The 12920-nt window shown below is 36.2% G+C and overlaps 1 protein-coding gene across 1 annotated transcript in view; it reads left to right on the forward strand.

The window, feature by feature from the left end:
• NCAPG2 (non-SMC condensin II complex subunit G2) overlaps positions 1-10418 on the forward strand; it is a 53483-nt gene extending 43065 nt beyond the window's left edge. Inside the window, exons 25-28 of the mRNA XM_054817055.1 lie at positions 1000-1103; positions 3546-3643; positions 4083-4185; positions 9054-10418. Coding sequence (XP_054673030.1) covers positions 1000-1103; positions 3546-3643; positions 4083-4185; positions 9054-9105 — 357 coding nt within the window. The 3' untranslated portion in view covers positions 9106-10418. The remainder of the gene's footprint in view (positions 1-999; positions 1104-3545; positions 3644-4082; positions 4186-9053) is intronic.
• Positions 10419-12920: the final 2502 nt, after the last annotated feature.

The following is a 12920-nucleotide window of genomic DNA, read 5'->3' on the forward strand; positions in this document are numbered from 1 at the left end:
CTTTGGAAAGTAAAGAAGGAAGCTCTAAAACTGAAAAGAACATATAGACAGAGGTTATTGTATGGGCTAAAAGTCCAAGGAATTATTACTGTCCTTGAAGGAGAAGGGTAACATTCTCAATGTGTGTTCCTAATGCATGTAGTATTAGGAGCAAATACGACTAGTAACACTGGAAGCTTTCAGAACTAACAAGAAAGAGCAGAGGTTCTTGAGCAGAGGCTGTATTCTTACTGTGGTTGCTGGATATGTCAGAAATAGAGCACGAAACGGTTGCCAGAAGGTACCAAGTACAACAGAGCTGCTCCTAAGATTCAGCGTTACAGAAGGAACTGAAACAATACAATCTCTGCAAATATTAACGTATCGGCTGAGGGGCTGTGGGATGAGAGCATGCTCTTTACAGATGCTGCAGAATAAAATTTTGTGGTCTTGAATGCTACTGCAGATTCAGTCATAGATTATGAATGTTCATTGCAGTAAGTCACCTCAGCTGGGGTTTTCCCTGTCCCCACGTTATTGTACTATAAATCAAATTTCAGTTCTAACTAAATACTTGCCATGCTATTCACAACTTGATACCAAAAAGAGCTGACACAGGGAATCAGGAAATCACTGTCACCTAAGTTATTTTTAGAAATGATGTATGCACACTTAAACTTGGAGACACAGAGGGTACTCATTTGTGTTTAGTAGGCTGTGCCTTTATAAATAGTGAGCAACAATGTAGTTCAATGAAACTTCTATTCAGAACATTTGGTGAATATTTGCCTTGGTACAAATACTGTTTATTTGTTTTAGTTTTAGCCTAATTTAAATTTGTTTATTTGTACAAAACACAATTGGATTAAGGCTATTCAAAGAACACACGTGAATGTTTCTTCTAATTATTTTAGGATAGGTCTTGGTTAGTATAATTATGGAAATACAAATTTGCTTTGATGTTTTCTGCATACTTATGTTTCTTGATCTACAACAGTTGTTGACTTTTTTCTTTTTTAGGCTTCCAGTGAAAAAGACTTAACTATACCAAAGACTATTTCAGACCTTCCTCCTCTTTCAAGCAGTTTAATGGCCATAATCATGAAGTCAGTTAATGTTGTCAGGTAAATGTTTCTATGTTAATTTGTCCAAGGTTGTTCCTAATGTAGAAGAGTTTATGTGCTGTCAAAGTTTTCTAAATTCAAATAAATTTTGAGGAACTAGTTGCTTACTAAATTTACCTGCACTACTTCCTAATCCCTTTTGCTTGACATATTGCTTGTAGGTATTGATTGCAAGGCTTAGTTCCATTTTTTTAACTGCTTCTAAGAGTGCTTCTTATTTACTAGACTGTTCATCTAAATGAGTTCTTTAATCATACATCTTGACTTGCTTCCTTCATAAGGTACTTATAAACGTTAGTCCCCTCAATATAGAGGAATTTATATGAGATAAAATATTTACCAGAAATAGCATCAATCCTTTAATTGAACATCTGCAATCAGGTGACAAAAGTACTATAGCTGTATTAAAATCACAAAATTCAAAATAGTTTTAAAGTATCTGAGCCCTAAAAGCCCCCAAAAGTAGGGTTACATCATTATTCTTTTTAAGACTTAAACTGTTGGGTTTTTTTTAATTTGCTATATTTAGTGGGTACTCTGACTATCTTCTAAAATTGTCACAAGTGAATTTCATTTTGCTCAGTTTGTTCAGATTCAGTTTTTATTTACATGACTATCCACACCAGATTTATGTTAAATGATCAAGGGGCTAATGTGTATTCCTTAGAAGTCCTATCATTCTCCATGACTTATCACAAGTAACTCCTATTCTTAACTTTTTCATCTGACAGGCATTGAATATCCATGTCTCTGCTGTCATGAGGGTTTTTTTTTCTTCTCAATCCTTCTCTAGTTCTAGTTGAACTTTTTAAAAAAGGACTACTTTTAAAGCTGTTTTCTTTTAGTAATCTGTATCGATAGGCTATTATCAGAGTCCAGTAGTAAATCATTATCTCAGAAATTCCATCCAATGCAAAAGCCTTTGACATTACAGAATCTGATGTGAGCTTCTATACTGTGAACACACAATCATCTTGCACCAGGTTCTGCAGTGTTGATTATGTTTTCAGTTACTAATTAGTCAATCTCTCGCACTGAATTTCAGTCCCCATATCAGCGATAATACTGAGTGACTTGGCAATATCTGACCAATTGTGTGAGTATCCTTTCCTTTAGTAGGGAACTATCTATATAGGAACCAATTACTTATCTCTTACTATTTTTTTCAGAACCTGAAGAGGTTTCATCTTTCTCAGCTCTCTGAAGCAATATTTGAGCTTCTACAAAGCTTATTTACTGAATCACTAGTGGAAGTTGGTTCTTTTCTTAACTGCATATTTCATTTTGATATCTTAGCACAATAAAAGCCTGAAGAACAATTAAAGTTGGAACTGGGTATTTATGGTGTTCAATTTTGGTAACAGATAATAATATTACCTAAGGTATTTTGATATATTTTGGGGAAAGTTAATGTACCTTCTACTGCTCTCAGCTTCCCCTTTAATTCTTCAGAGAGCATTTAGTTTTGTGCTCTGAGGAGTAGGAGGATTACAGATCCTGTCCATCTCCTGCTTTATCCCTCTTGTTCTTTTATTTTTCTTAGGTTTTGAGAATTGCTTCTGAGTTAATTTTGTTATTTTTACCATAAACACTATAATGACCAATTAGTGGTTTCATTCTGTAGGATTGCCTTATTCCATATTGCAGTTTAGATTGGTTTCTAGACCTCTTCCTTGACTCCCTTGTTTCATTTTTCTTAACTTGATATATGTCCCAAAACACCTCTAAAGTTTGTTGATAATACTATTATCTCTTGCTACAAGTGAGTCTCTTAAGATACATATAGAGTTAGTATTTATCTCAGACTTTACAACAAACAGTTGTTTTGGTTCTGTTAGTCCATCCATACTTTCAATATCTAAAATGTGTTTTGGAAGTGTTTTGGGGCTCTATTTAGTTATAAACGTTCTCTGCTGTTTTGTGATTAGAAACCCATCTATTTTAACTTTTATGAGATACGCATTTTAGACCAGAGTGTTAATTAAACTCCAGTTTGTAATCAGGCTATAAGTAGTAATAGTTTTAAAGGCATGAGTAGTTACCAACAATTCATTGGAGTCATATAAAGTATTTTTTTTAAACTAGAAATTGAAATTAGGAATTTCAATACAAATTTCATAAGTTAAATTCCAGTAGAACCAGTAGTTTTTTCATGGGATGGCTTCCCTAAAGTAGTCCATGAGCTCTTAATTTCTCTTAACAGCTACTTATTCTGTGCAGAAACTTTTTATTTTCTTCCCAAGCAATTTACCATTCTAACTCAGATATTCTCAGTTCCAGAAGCAGCATGTAGTCTTCAGTTACCCAATAACCACTGCTTTGTCCTGTGTGGTGTCTTTGAAGCTGTGGTGGCAGGGTAGCATAATCACAAACTTGTTCTGTTCAGTTCTGTCTTGAAAGAAACACGATTTATAACATATTTTTGCTTTATTTTTTCCTTAGCTCATTTTTAAGTGAATTAATGGAAAGCATTCTCTCTGAAGAAATTAAAGGGATTTTTAGTCTAACAGCCACTGTCTGCATTGTGATTATAATTAAAGGTCAGTAAAACCACTTTGGTCCAATTTTTTTTCTTTTTTTTTTTTATATGCTACATTTTGAAAGATGAGTTCTTATACAATTCAACAGGCACTTTTTCTCATCCTGTTAAGTTGTTATTTTTCTACAGGATTTAAGGTTATATCACTTGTAAATTATGTTGTTAAGCTTTGGACTTTCAATCTTTGTGTAGTGAGTTTAAAAATACAACTGTCTGCTAACTGATAGGGTTCATCTCTATTCTGATTTGCTGAAATACATTAATTATTAATGTAATTAATAATTAAACAGTAATTAATCCAGGACAGTGAAAATCTAATTTAATATCTAATCTTTCATTAAACAATCTTTTATGTTAAAAATATTTTACAAAAATATGCAGGTGGTGGTGATAAATCATTATTTTTGTCCAACTTTTCAACATAATCATATTTCAAATAGGAAAGCACAAAACTTCACTTCTAAAGGATATTGCTTCTGCTATTCAAAGGAAACTGATAACATGCAGGGATGCTGCCACAGAAGAATCTAGCAGCACTGAAAGGTAAATGGGCTGTGGGAAATGAGCACTAACCTCTCCTGTACCCCCTCTGCAATAATTTGCCGTGTTTTGTACTTACATAATACAGTTAGAGCATTCTGAATGATTGCAAGGTTTAAAATAGCAGGTAAAAAAATTGTGAGGTACTGAGCCCAGCACGGTATTAAATTTCCTGCACGTACATTTGCTGTGATTGCAATCTTTACATATTTAGTTTGGTTTTCACGTTGAATTTGAATGTGTTATGACTCGATCCTGTGTATTGCAGGGTTCAGTTCTGTTAGCAGCAGGTGCAGAACAAAGCAAGTAGTCTGCTATTTCTTACCACTAGAAGATTTTTCTCCCATGTTTTGGAATTAGGCATATGAATCCGTACCTATGCAGATGGTAAAAAATTTAACTGAATATAACAATGACTTTAAGACCTTTCCACAGGTGATTTTATTTTGCTCTTTGGTGTCATATCTGGTTGACTTTCAGGTCTTTTGGGATAAGTTTCTAGAAAGCGATGGGCTACATTGTATTTGCAATCTTTAAGATATAATGAATGCTTTAGCCTTAAGGGTTTCAAACTTGCTGAAGTCTAAAAATGTGTTAACATTTGATTTGTGCCTAGTTATTGAACTGCCCATGGAATTAGAAAATGTGCAAAGTAGACATTAAAAAGCACAAACATAGAATATGAAGAAAACAGACTATAGTTATGGACATTCATCTAAAAATACTGGGAAAGTTAGTAATGCACCACAGTGGCCTGAACATGCAGACACCCTTGCAATCTTTAATTCTTCAAATTGATGATCCTTACTGTTCAGTTAAACAATGGATGTAGAGCAGACAGAGTTTAAATTAAACACCAAACCAAGCTAAACGCCACTTCATTTTACTCAACAGTTTCTTGCGTGGCCCCTCAGACCTAAGCACACTTCCACAGCGTGTTCCTCTCAGGGATCGCTAGCCAGAGGCATGTTGTTCTCTGGCATTGTAATGACTAGACACAGACCTTTGTCGGCTGTGCAGTGACTGAATTGGTGCCACTCATTTAAAGCCAATACTAAAGTTATGAGATGCTACTGTACGAGAAGTAAGTCAAGGAGGCCACATGGGCTGCATCCCTTTCCTGTTGTCATACTTCACATCCTTAGAGTTTGCACTTGAGTTGGATCAAGAAGTTCAACAGCTAGACTAAGTGTTCTGGCAATAGTAGAACTTTGAGGGCTATACAGTAAATATCCATTGGGAATTGGTTCAGAAGTGCAAAAGGTAAATTGGATTTTTCTAGGGAAAAAACCCAACACAGAACACCTGATATTCAGGATAAGCGAGCAGCTGTGTTGTTGCTAACAAATATGCATTCATTCATTTAAATCTGCTATTATACCAGAGCCAAAAAGGTATTATGTAACTCTCTTTAAAGGGATATATAATCTTAAGAACTAGACTAGAAAGTTTTATGATATATATGAGCCACTGCAGTTGCGTACCATCAAAAATGAGATTTATTTAAAAAGAAAAAAAAAAGGAAAAAAAACCAGTGCACCCTTCACTTCCATTTCTTGTCTGACATAAGTAAATAGAAACCAGAAATTTTGCTGTCAAGACTTTGAATGGTTTCCACAGAGGACATTGTGCTCATGTAACATAAAATTGATAAAGAACCAATCTTATTAAAAAAAAAAATAAATCACTACATCATTACACTCTGCTTCCTGGGTAGATTGTTTTAATTAGTTGCTTGGCCACAAACAAATTTCTTTTGGTTGGGACCTAGCTTAGAAACTAAATCAAACAAAAATAAACAACAGACATTTTTTTTCCCCAATGAAATCATTTAACATTGGGTTGCCAAGTGTCCTACTAGAATATTTTGTAAAATAATAATAATGATCTGGAAAAGGTGAGCAGCAGAGTATCATGATTCAGTGTGCACTTATTTTAATCAAGACAGTAGAAAAGGCTGAGAAATTAAAGCAAATCTTAATGTGATTAAATAAATAGGCACATTAAAATGAGTAATTGCTGGCACTTGAGTGCACTACTGACTATAAATTTCAGTTAGAACACAGATAATTGCTTTATGAATCTATATGATCATCTCTGCCCAGTGAACAGGGACAAATCAACCTAGAAGTTGGGGCAGATGAAGAGCATAAGATGCTGCACAGTGTTTTAATTTTGTGATATATGAATGGCTCCCTTTGTATAATACAAAACCAAGACATAGTTGCAGATAAAATTGAAAGATTAGGAATATGAACATGATGATGGGAAGTATTTTTAATGAGAATTAGAATTGCAATATGATAACAAAATTCAGAAGTTATCACACAGCTTTGCAGAATTTGGGAGAATTCTTATTTGTACAAAAATGTTAGGAATTTTTTCTCTCCAGAAGGGTAAAAGAATTTGTGCTGAACAAAGGTTAGGAGGAACTTCTTCAATTATTAGGTTGTGCCTGACTAATTTAAAGCAGGCTTGCACTTTCTCAGACAAAATGTTGGACCAGGCTGGGCCTCCAAGTGTCTTCTGACATGCCATTTGTAGTGCTGTGGTACTAATGTGCTAATGTATAACTAAAAAGTGGTTATATACAGTCTGCAATGTGCCCTGTTGTTTGTAAACTATTTTATCATCTTAGTCTACTTACCAAACACCAAAATTTTAGTTACGGAATGCTGCAAGCTAGATCTCTGATCGTTATTTGAGCACAGTCTTATAACACGCAGTGCTGCACTGATGCGTGCTAAAATATATTAGTGGGGTTTTTAAACTCATACTTAATAGTATTATTACTTTTTGCTTCTGAATGCATTATCTTATAATAACTCCTTGAGGGATTATTTTATTTAATGCCCAGGTATACCAGGAAATAGTGACATTTTTTAATTTCCCAAGAGACTTGGCATTCTGTGCCAGCATCTTAAATTTAGACTTAGAAGTAATCTATTACATATTAGCAAAGAAAGAAAAAAGTAAAAATGCTGTCTGGTATAGTAATTAAAGTGCTGCCCTTAAACAAGGAAATGTTGCACTAATTCAGAAGCAAAACTTTGTTGTAATTTAGTCTTCCCTCTTCAGCTGAGTTAGCAGTTTCAGATGGCCCTGTGGGTCCATTATTTTAAAAATGCTGTTCAGTGCACTTAAAAATTCTGGACAACATATTGTATATTGAGAGAATTTCCTCAAGAGTAATGGCACACACATTCGTTTAGTTTATAAAATGCAAATATTTATGCCTAGCAAAAAAATGTGAATAAAGCTGTCAATGCAGTGATTTGGAGGCTAGAGAAAAATGTTCCATGCTCTATAAAACCAAATGTGCTATAGAAGAATACCTTTTACTTAATATTTTGTACTTACTTTAATTAGCAGTTTGATATATGGGTATTAGAATTTAAATTTAGCTAATGGCTGTGCTGAAAGATATTTCTTTAGTATTATCATTTAGCTAGCTTCCCAAACTCCTTATTGCACTCTCATTGCATCTGTAAATAATGAATCTTGAATTGTTTTGTAATATAACTTTCTGTATGATTTGTCTGCCACCGATCTAAAAGTTCACTACAAAGGTACCTGGTAAAACTGACTGAAATTTGTCTGTCTGGAGACGTGTACAGTTATTCTGAATGATGGCTTGCTGTCCAATGTGCGGCAGGTACATGGTCCCACATTACAGATCTGTTGTTTTATTAGCATTTAATTGTAACAAAATACAATTTATACAAAGTAGCATTGTGTCTAAACCCATAGTGCTTTAATTATACTAACGTTACAATACATTATATTACGCGCTTATTTTGACAGTTGAGTTCCATCATGGCTTGAAGGATATAGCATTATAAAGAGGAGCATGTGACGCACCCATGGTGGTGTGAAGTCAGGGAGCCCTAACATCCGATACACTGCTATGGAAATGCAGAGTTGTCTCTTGTATTTCAGGTCGTGGTGTCTTGTGATGATTGCCCTAACACATCATGATTAATGACTGACTAACCTTGCTTATTTTGGGGATCAGTCTAGGGCTATAATAATGAAAATATGGAGGAAAAAATGCTGGAGAAATACAAGTGACAGAATCTTTTACAAAAGGAGCATGAAGGATGAAGTTGGTAGTGGTTAACAGGGAAATAATGTTTTGACAGAAGACCAAAGTGCCCATTTTTGTCTTTTGAGGGTACTTTAGAGGAGTATTAGAAGTTGTGTGAGAATGCAACTACAAAGGCTAGGTGAGTGACTATGTCAGGGAATGCAAGAAAATGAAAAGGGCTTGCCAAATGGCAATTCCAGAGGTGGCCTTTGAGATTGTTTAGGGAGCACTGTGAGACAAAAGAGAGTCAGAAAGGGACTAAGATGGGCGTATATGTAGCTGAAGGAACCAGCTAGGATAAGATAGAAAGCTGAAGTTTGGAAAAAAATTGCCAGAGGTGAGGAGAAAAATTATGAAGACTGAAGAATGAGGGGGAAAGAAAGAAAGTAAAAGAATGAAAAATGGCCTTAGCATGAATTAGCGGTAAAGGATTTGACTATTTATTTTTGAAAAAAGAGTAAAAATGCAGTGAAGAAAACAAGTGGGTTCTTTAAGTAGATGATGAAATATTAGAAAATAGGATTGAATTGACATAGTAATTTAAACTGGCTTGCTGTAGATTACATTATAACTAGAGATGATCAGCAGAAAAATGGAAAAGTTGAAAGAAAAAACCCCAGCTATTTCAAAAGTAATTTGTAAAGGCACATTTAATATTTAAACTAATACGGAATACTTGTCAAAGAAATCCTGTGGTAGCTATACCCTGAGAATCAAATAGTCGAGGATGGATTCAGCATTTGGCATATCTAATCCTGTTGTCCATTGTTTTCTGCCATTTCAGAATCCTGTATGAGTCATCTCTGAGAATTTTGGATGAATTTTTGAATCCTTGACCATGTGGAAGCTTTTGTCATGAAAATTGAAAGAAGGAAGATGTATTTTTTTTTTTAAAGATTAACTTGTAAACTTATTAATAGTTAAAGTTTCTTTTCTGTTACTCTGTACATTTAAGGCAGGCAAAATGTATAAAAGTGTGTATAGAAATCATGTAATAGTAAAGATTATTCAAACAACTGTAAAGAGGTTATTCTGTATAAAAATGTCTTGGGGGGGAGGATGTAAAATCAGTATCTTTGTTTTTATAAAACAAATAATAATTGTATCTTATATGCTTTGAGATTGGGGTACCACGTAACCTCAGTCCCTGGGAAGACTGTAGAGCATATTCCTAGAGGTCATGGAAATGAATTTCATTTTGACACACGTGAAGGACAAGATGGTGATTGAGAACAGCCATCATGAATTCACCAGGGGCAAACTCCGCCTAACCGCCCTGATTTCCCTCCCTTTTGTGAAAGAAGAGAAGGCAGAGAATGTCATCTTTCCTGTCCTTAGCAAAGGTTTTTACACAAGCTTATATACTGGCCTTATAGCCCAATTGCAGAGAAGAGGACTGGAGGACTTAGGAGGTGGGTGGGAAACTGGCTGGACTATCAGACTTGATGAATAATGATGCTACAAACTCAGGTTGAAAGCTGGTTACTCGTAGCATTCCTCAGGGCAGGTACTGTTGCCAGTACTATTTAACATTTTCATTAAACGCTTGGGCAATGGGATGAAACGCAACCTCAGTGCACTGGTAGATGACACGAACTTGGGAGCTATGGTTGATATGCCGAGGGGTAGGGTTGTCCCATTCAATGGGATCCTGACAAGCTGGACTTAAGGATCAACAGATCTCATGACGTTCAACAAAGACACTTGTTGTTCTACCTGCAATGGAGTAATCCCGCATACCAGCATAGGCAAGTGCAGAAGGGCGATCTAATTGCTGTCTTCACCTACCTGGATGAGGATTAAGAAAAGACTTTCCTCAGAAGTACACGTGAAGACAATACGAGGCAACTGAAACAACTTGCAGCAAGATAAATTCCTGGACATAAGAGAAACATTTTCATTATGAGAGTGAATTGAAACTGGAAACAAACAGGAACAGGTTGCTCAGAAAAGCTGTAGAACATCTGTCCTTGGAGGTGTGCACAACTTGACTGACAAGGTCCTGACCGTTGTGTTGTAATTTTTGAAGTTAGCCCTGCTTGAGCCAGGTATTGGACCAGATAATCTCCTGAGCTTCCTCCCAACTGGAATATTCATGTGATTCAGTGACGAGTGTACTGGAGGAGAAATGCCTGAGCTATTAAACATATACTTGATGTATACAAGTTAAATTGTTTTATATTTAGCTATTTTTATAAATTAATACCAATGATGCAGATAATGCAGACATGTAAGCCACTTATTTAATTTCTTTAATGCAGCCAGATGCCGTCCTAAGACTAGTAATAGAATTCTGATTGCAGAATGTTATCTTGCCTTAACTGAGATATCTGTAAATTAGATGTCTAAGTTCATGGTAGGGTTTAACCCCAGCCAGCAACAGTACTGCACAGACGCTCGCTCACTCCCCCCCAGCGGGATAGGGGAAGAATTGTAAGGGTAAAAGTGAGAAAGAAATTTGTGGGTTGAGATAAAAACAGTTCAATAATTAAAAAGGAATAATAATAACCTAAAAATTGTGAGAAAAAGTGGAAAAAAATAACAGAGAGGAAAATAAAACTCGAGACAGACAAGTGATGCAAATGAAAACAACCAACTGATGCCAGTCCCCAAGCAGTGCCCCCCTCCCCCCCACCTCACCCCGAGCTTTATTGCTGACCATGACGTCATATGGTATGGGATACCCCTTTGGTCATTGGGGTCAGCTGTCCCAGCTGTGTCCCCTCCCAACTCCTTGTGCACCCCCAGCTACTGGCTGGTGGGGTGGGGTGAGAAGCAGAGAAGGCCTTGGCTCTGTGTGAGCACTGCTCAGCAGGAACGAAAGCATCAACGCTGGTTGCAGTACAAATCCGAACCACAGCCCCATGCTAGCTACTATGAAGAAAATTAACTCCATCGCAGCCAAACCCAGCGCAGCTCTAACACTATCTTTTTGTCTATTTTAGAAGGAGATCTAACAGGAATCCCCAGAAAATGTTTTAGCTGCAGACAAAAGTAGCATATGGTGACCAGTTTAGACCTTGATACCTAACGCTCGGTTACCTACAAGTAAGTGAGGTGATTTTCACTGTGTGTCTATGCAAATGGTTTATTGAGGTCTGCAATGTTACTGAGTGGCCCTGAAATGGAAATTAATAAATTTAGCCAAATTAAGAGAGACTCCTCACTCTTGATTAGGATTTGTGCACAGTGCTGTTCCCCCGCCTATCTAAACAGGCATCTACTGTGCTGGTTTTCTTTCTGTCATAAGAGATTGTCAGATTTTTTTTTCCCTAGTAGCTGCTCCGTCAAGTGCAATGAACTACCTTTATCCCACTTCACATCAAATTTTCTTCGCATAAAACTTCCCTACTGGATAAAAGCTTATTTAGCTGGAATGTTGATATTTAAAAGCAATCAAATTCTTAATAAAGAACTGTCAGGCTTTGCAGTATGTGTATGGAATCATGAATTCCGGAAGATTTACCTTATCCACAACAGTAGCCTGAGCCAAAAAGACTAATGCTGCCACAGCAGGCATCTGCAGATCTGCCAACTGTTTATCTATCAACATCTCTATAAAAACTGTGTTCTTTGGCCTTCGGTCTTCTACACCTGCTAACAGGCAGGTGTTCCAGTAATGACCTTTTAAATCTTCTGATTATACAAATTACTTAATGAATATGTAAATCACACTTTCTTTTTTTCTGCTTCTCAGTCTTTCAGTATTTGCTCATATTATTAGATTAGAAGAGAATCCAGATTTACTGCCTTGTTTCTCCTCAGTGTATAATACTGCTTTTTCCGTTTTCACTTTTCATGGAATACCTGTTACAGATCCATTGTGCCTGAGCCTGAAAGAAATAAAGGTAATATCAACATTAGAAATAGGCAGATTTCTTCTGGAGGAACTCAGAGATGAGACTGCTAGGAAGGGTAAGAAAATTTAAAGATAACCCTTTGGTGGTGGGTACTTAAGTGGTTCTCAAGAGCATTGAAATCATTTTGTTAGTTGTACAGCTGGTGTATAGATTTTAGCTCAAGTTCCAGTCCAGCTCTATTATAACTGCTCTGCCATATAGAGAAACATTGGCTTTCTGCAACACGAGCAATGATGTTCTTAGGATTCCTTCAGCCAAGGTCTGTCAGGGCTTTCTCCTCGGGTCTTTGTGGCAAATCTCACAAAAATACCACACGAGTTCTAGGTTTTACTTGCTGTTCTCATTGCAAATTAAGTCTTGCCAAAATGCTCAATCCTTACATTTTCCTTGTTTTGAAGATACAAACAAACAATATGTTCCTTAAGCTGAGTTACCTTTTGGAAACCTGTAAAACAGATTTGTTTCATCTTATTCATTGAAAGTGCTGTTGAGTGCTCTTGGGGAAGAGGGGTTGGTCTTGGGGTTTTGTCGTGGAATAAATTGGATAGTCAGCCAGCTGCACTGTCCTAACTGTATGTCTGAAAACTTCCCATCATTTTGAGACAGATCTGTTGAGATCTGTTCAACTTTTTCAGGAAGTTGAACTTGACCTTGATTAACAAACTTACTTGACATATGAAGAAGATAATGCCATTCTAAGATAGTCCTTGGAGCAATTTGCATGGGCAGTCACTGTTCATGTAAAACTGCCTGAAGAATAAATTTTCTGGTCACAGCTGTACCTGTAAGCG

Source organism: Grus americana, chromosome 2 (assembly GCF_028858705.1).
Source record: "Grus americana isolate bGruAme1 chromosome 2, bGruAme1.mat, whole genome shotgun sequence".
NCBI lineage: Eukaryota > Metazoa > Chordata > Aves > Gruiformes > Gruidae > Grus > Grus americana.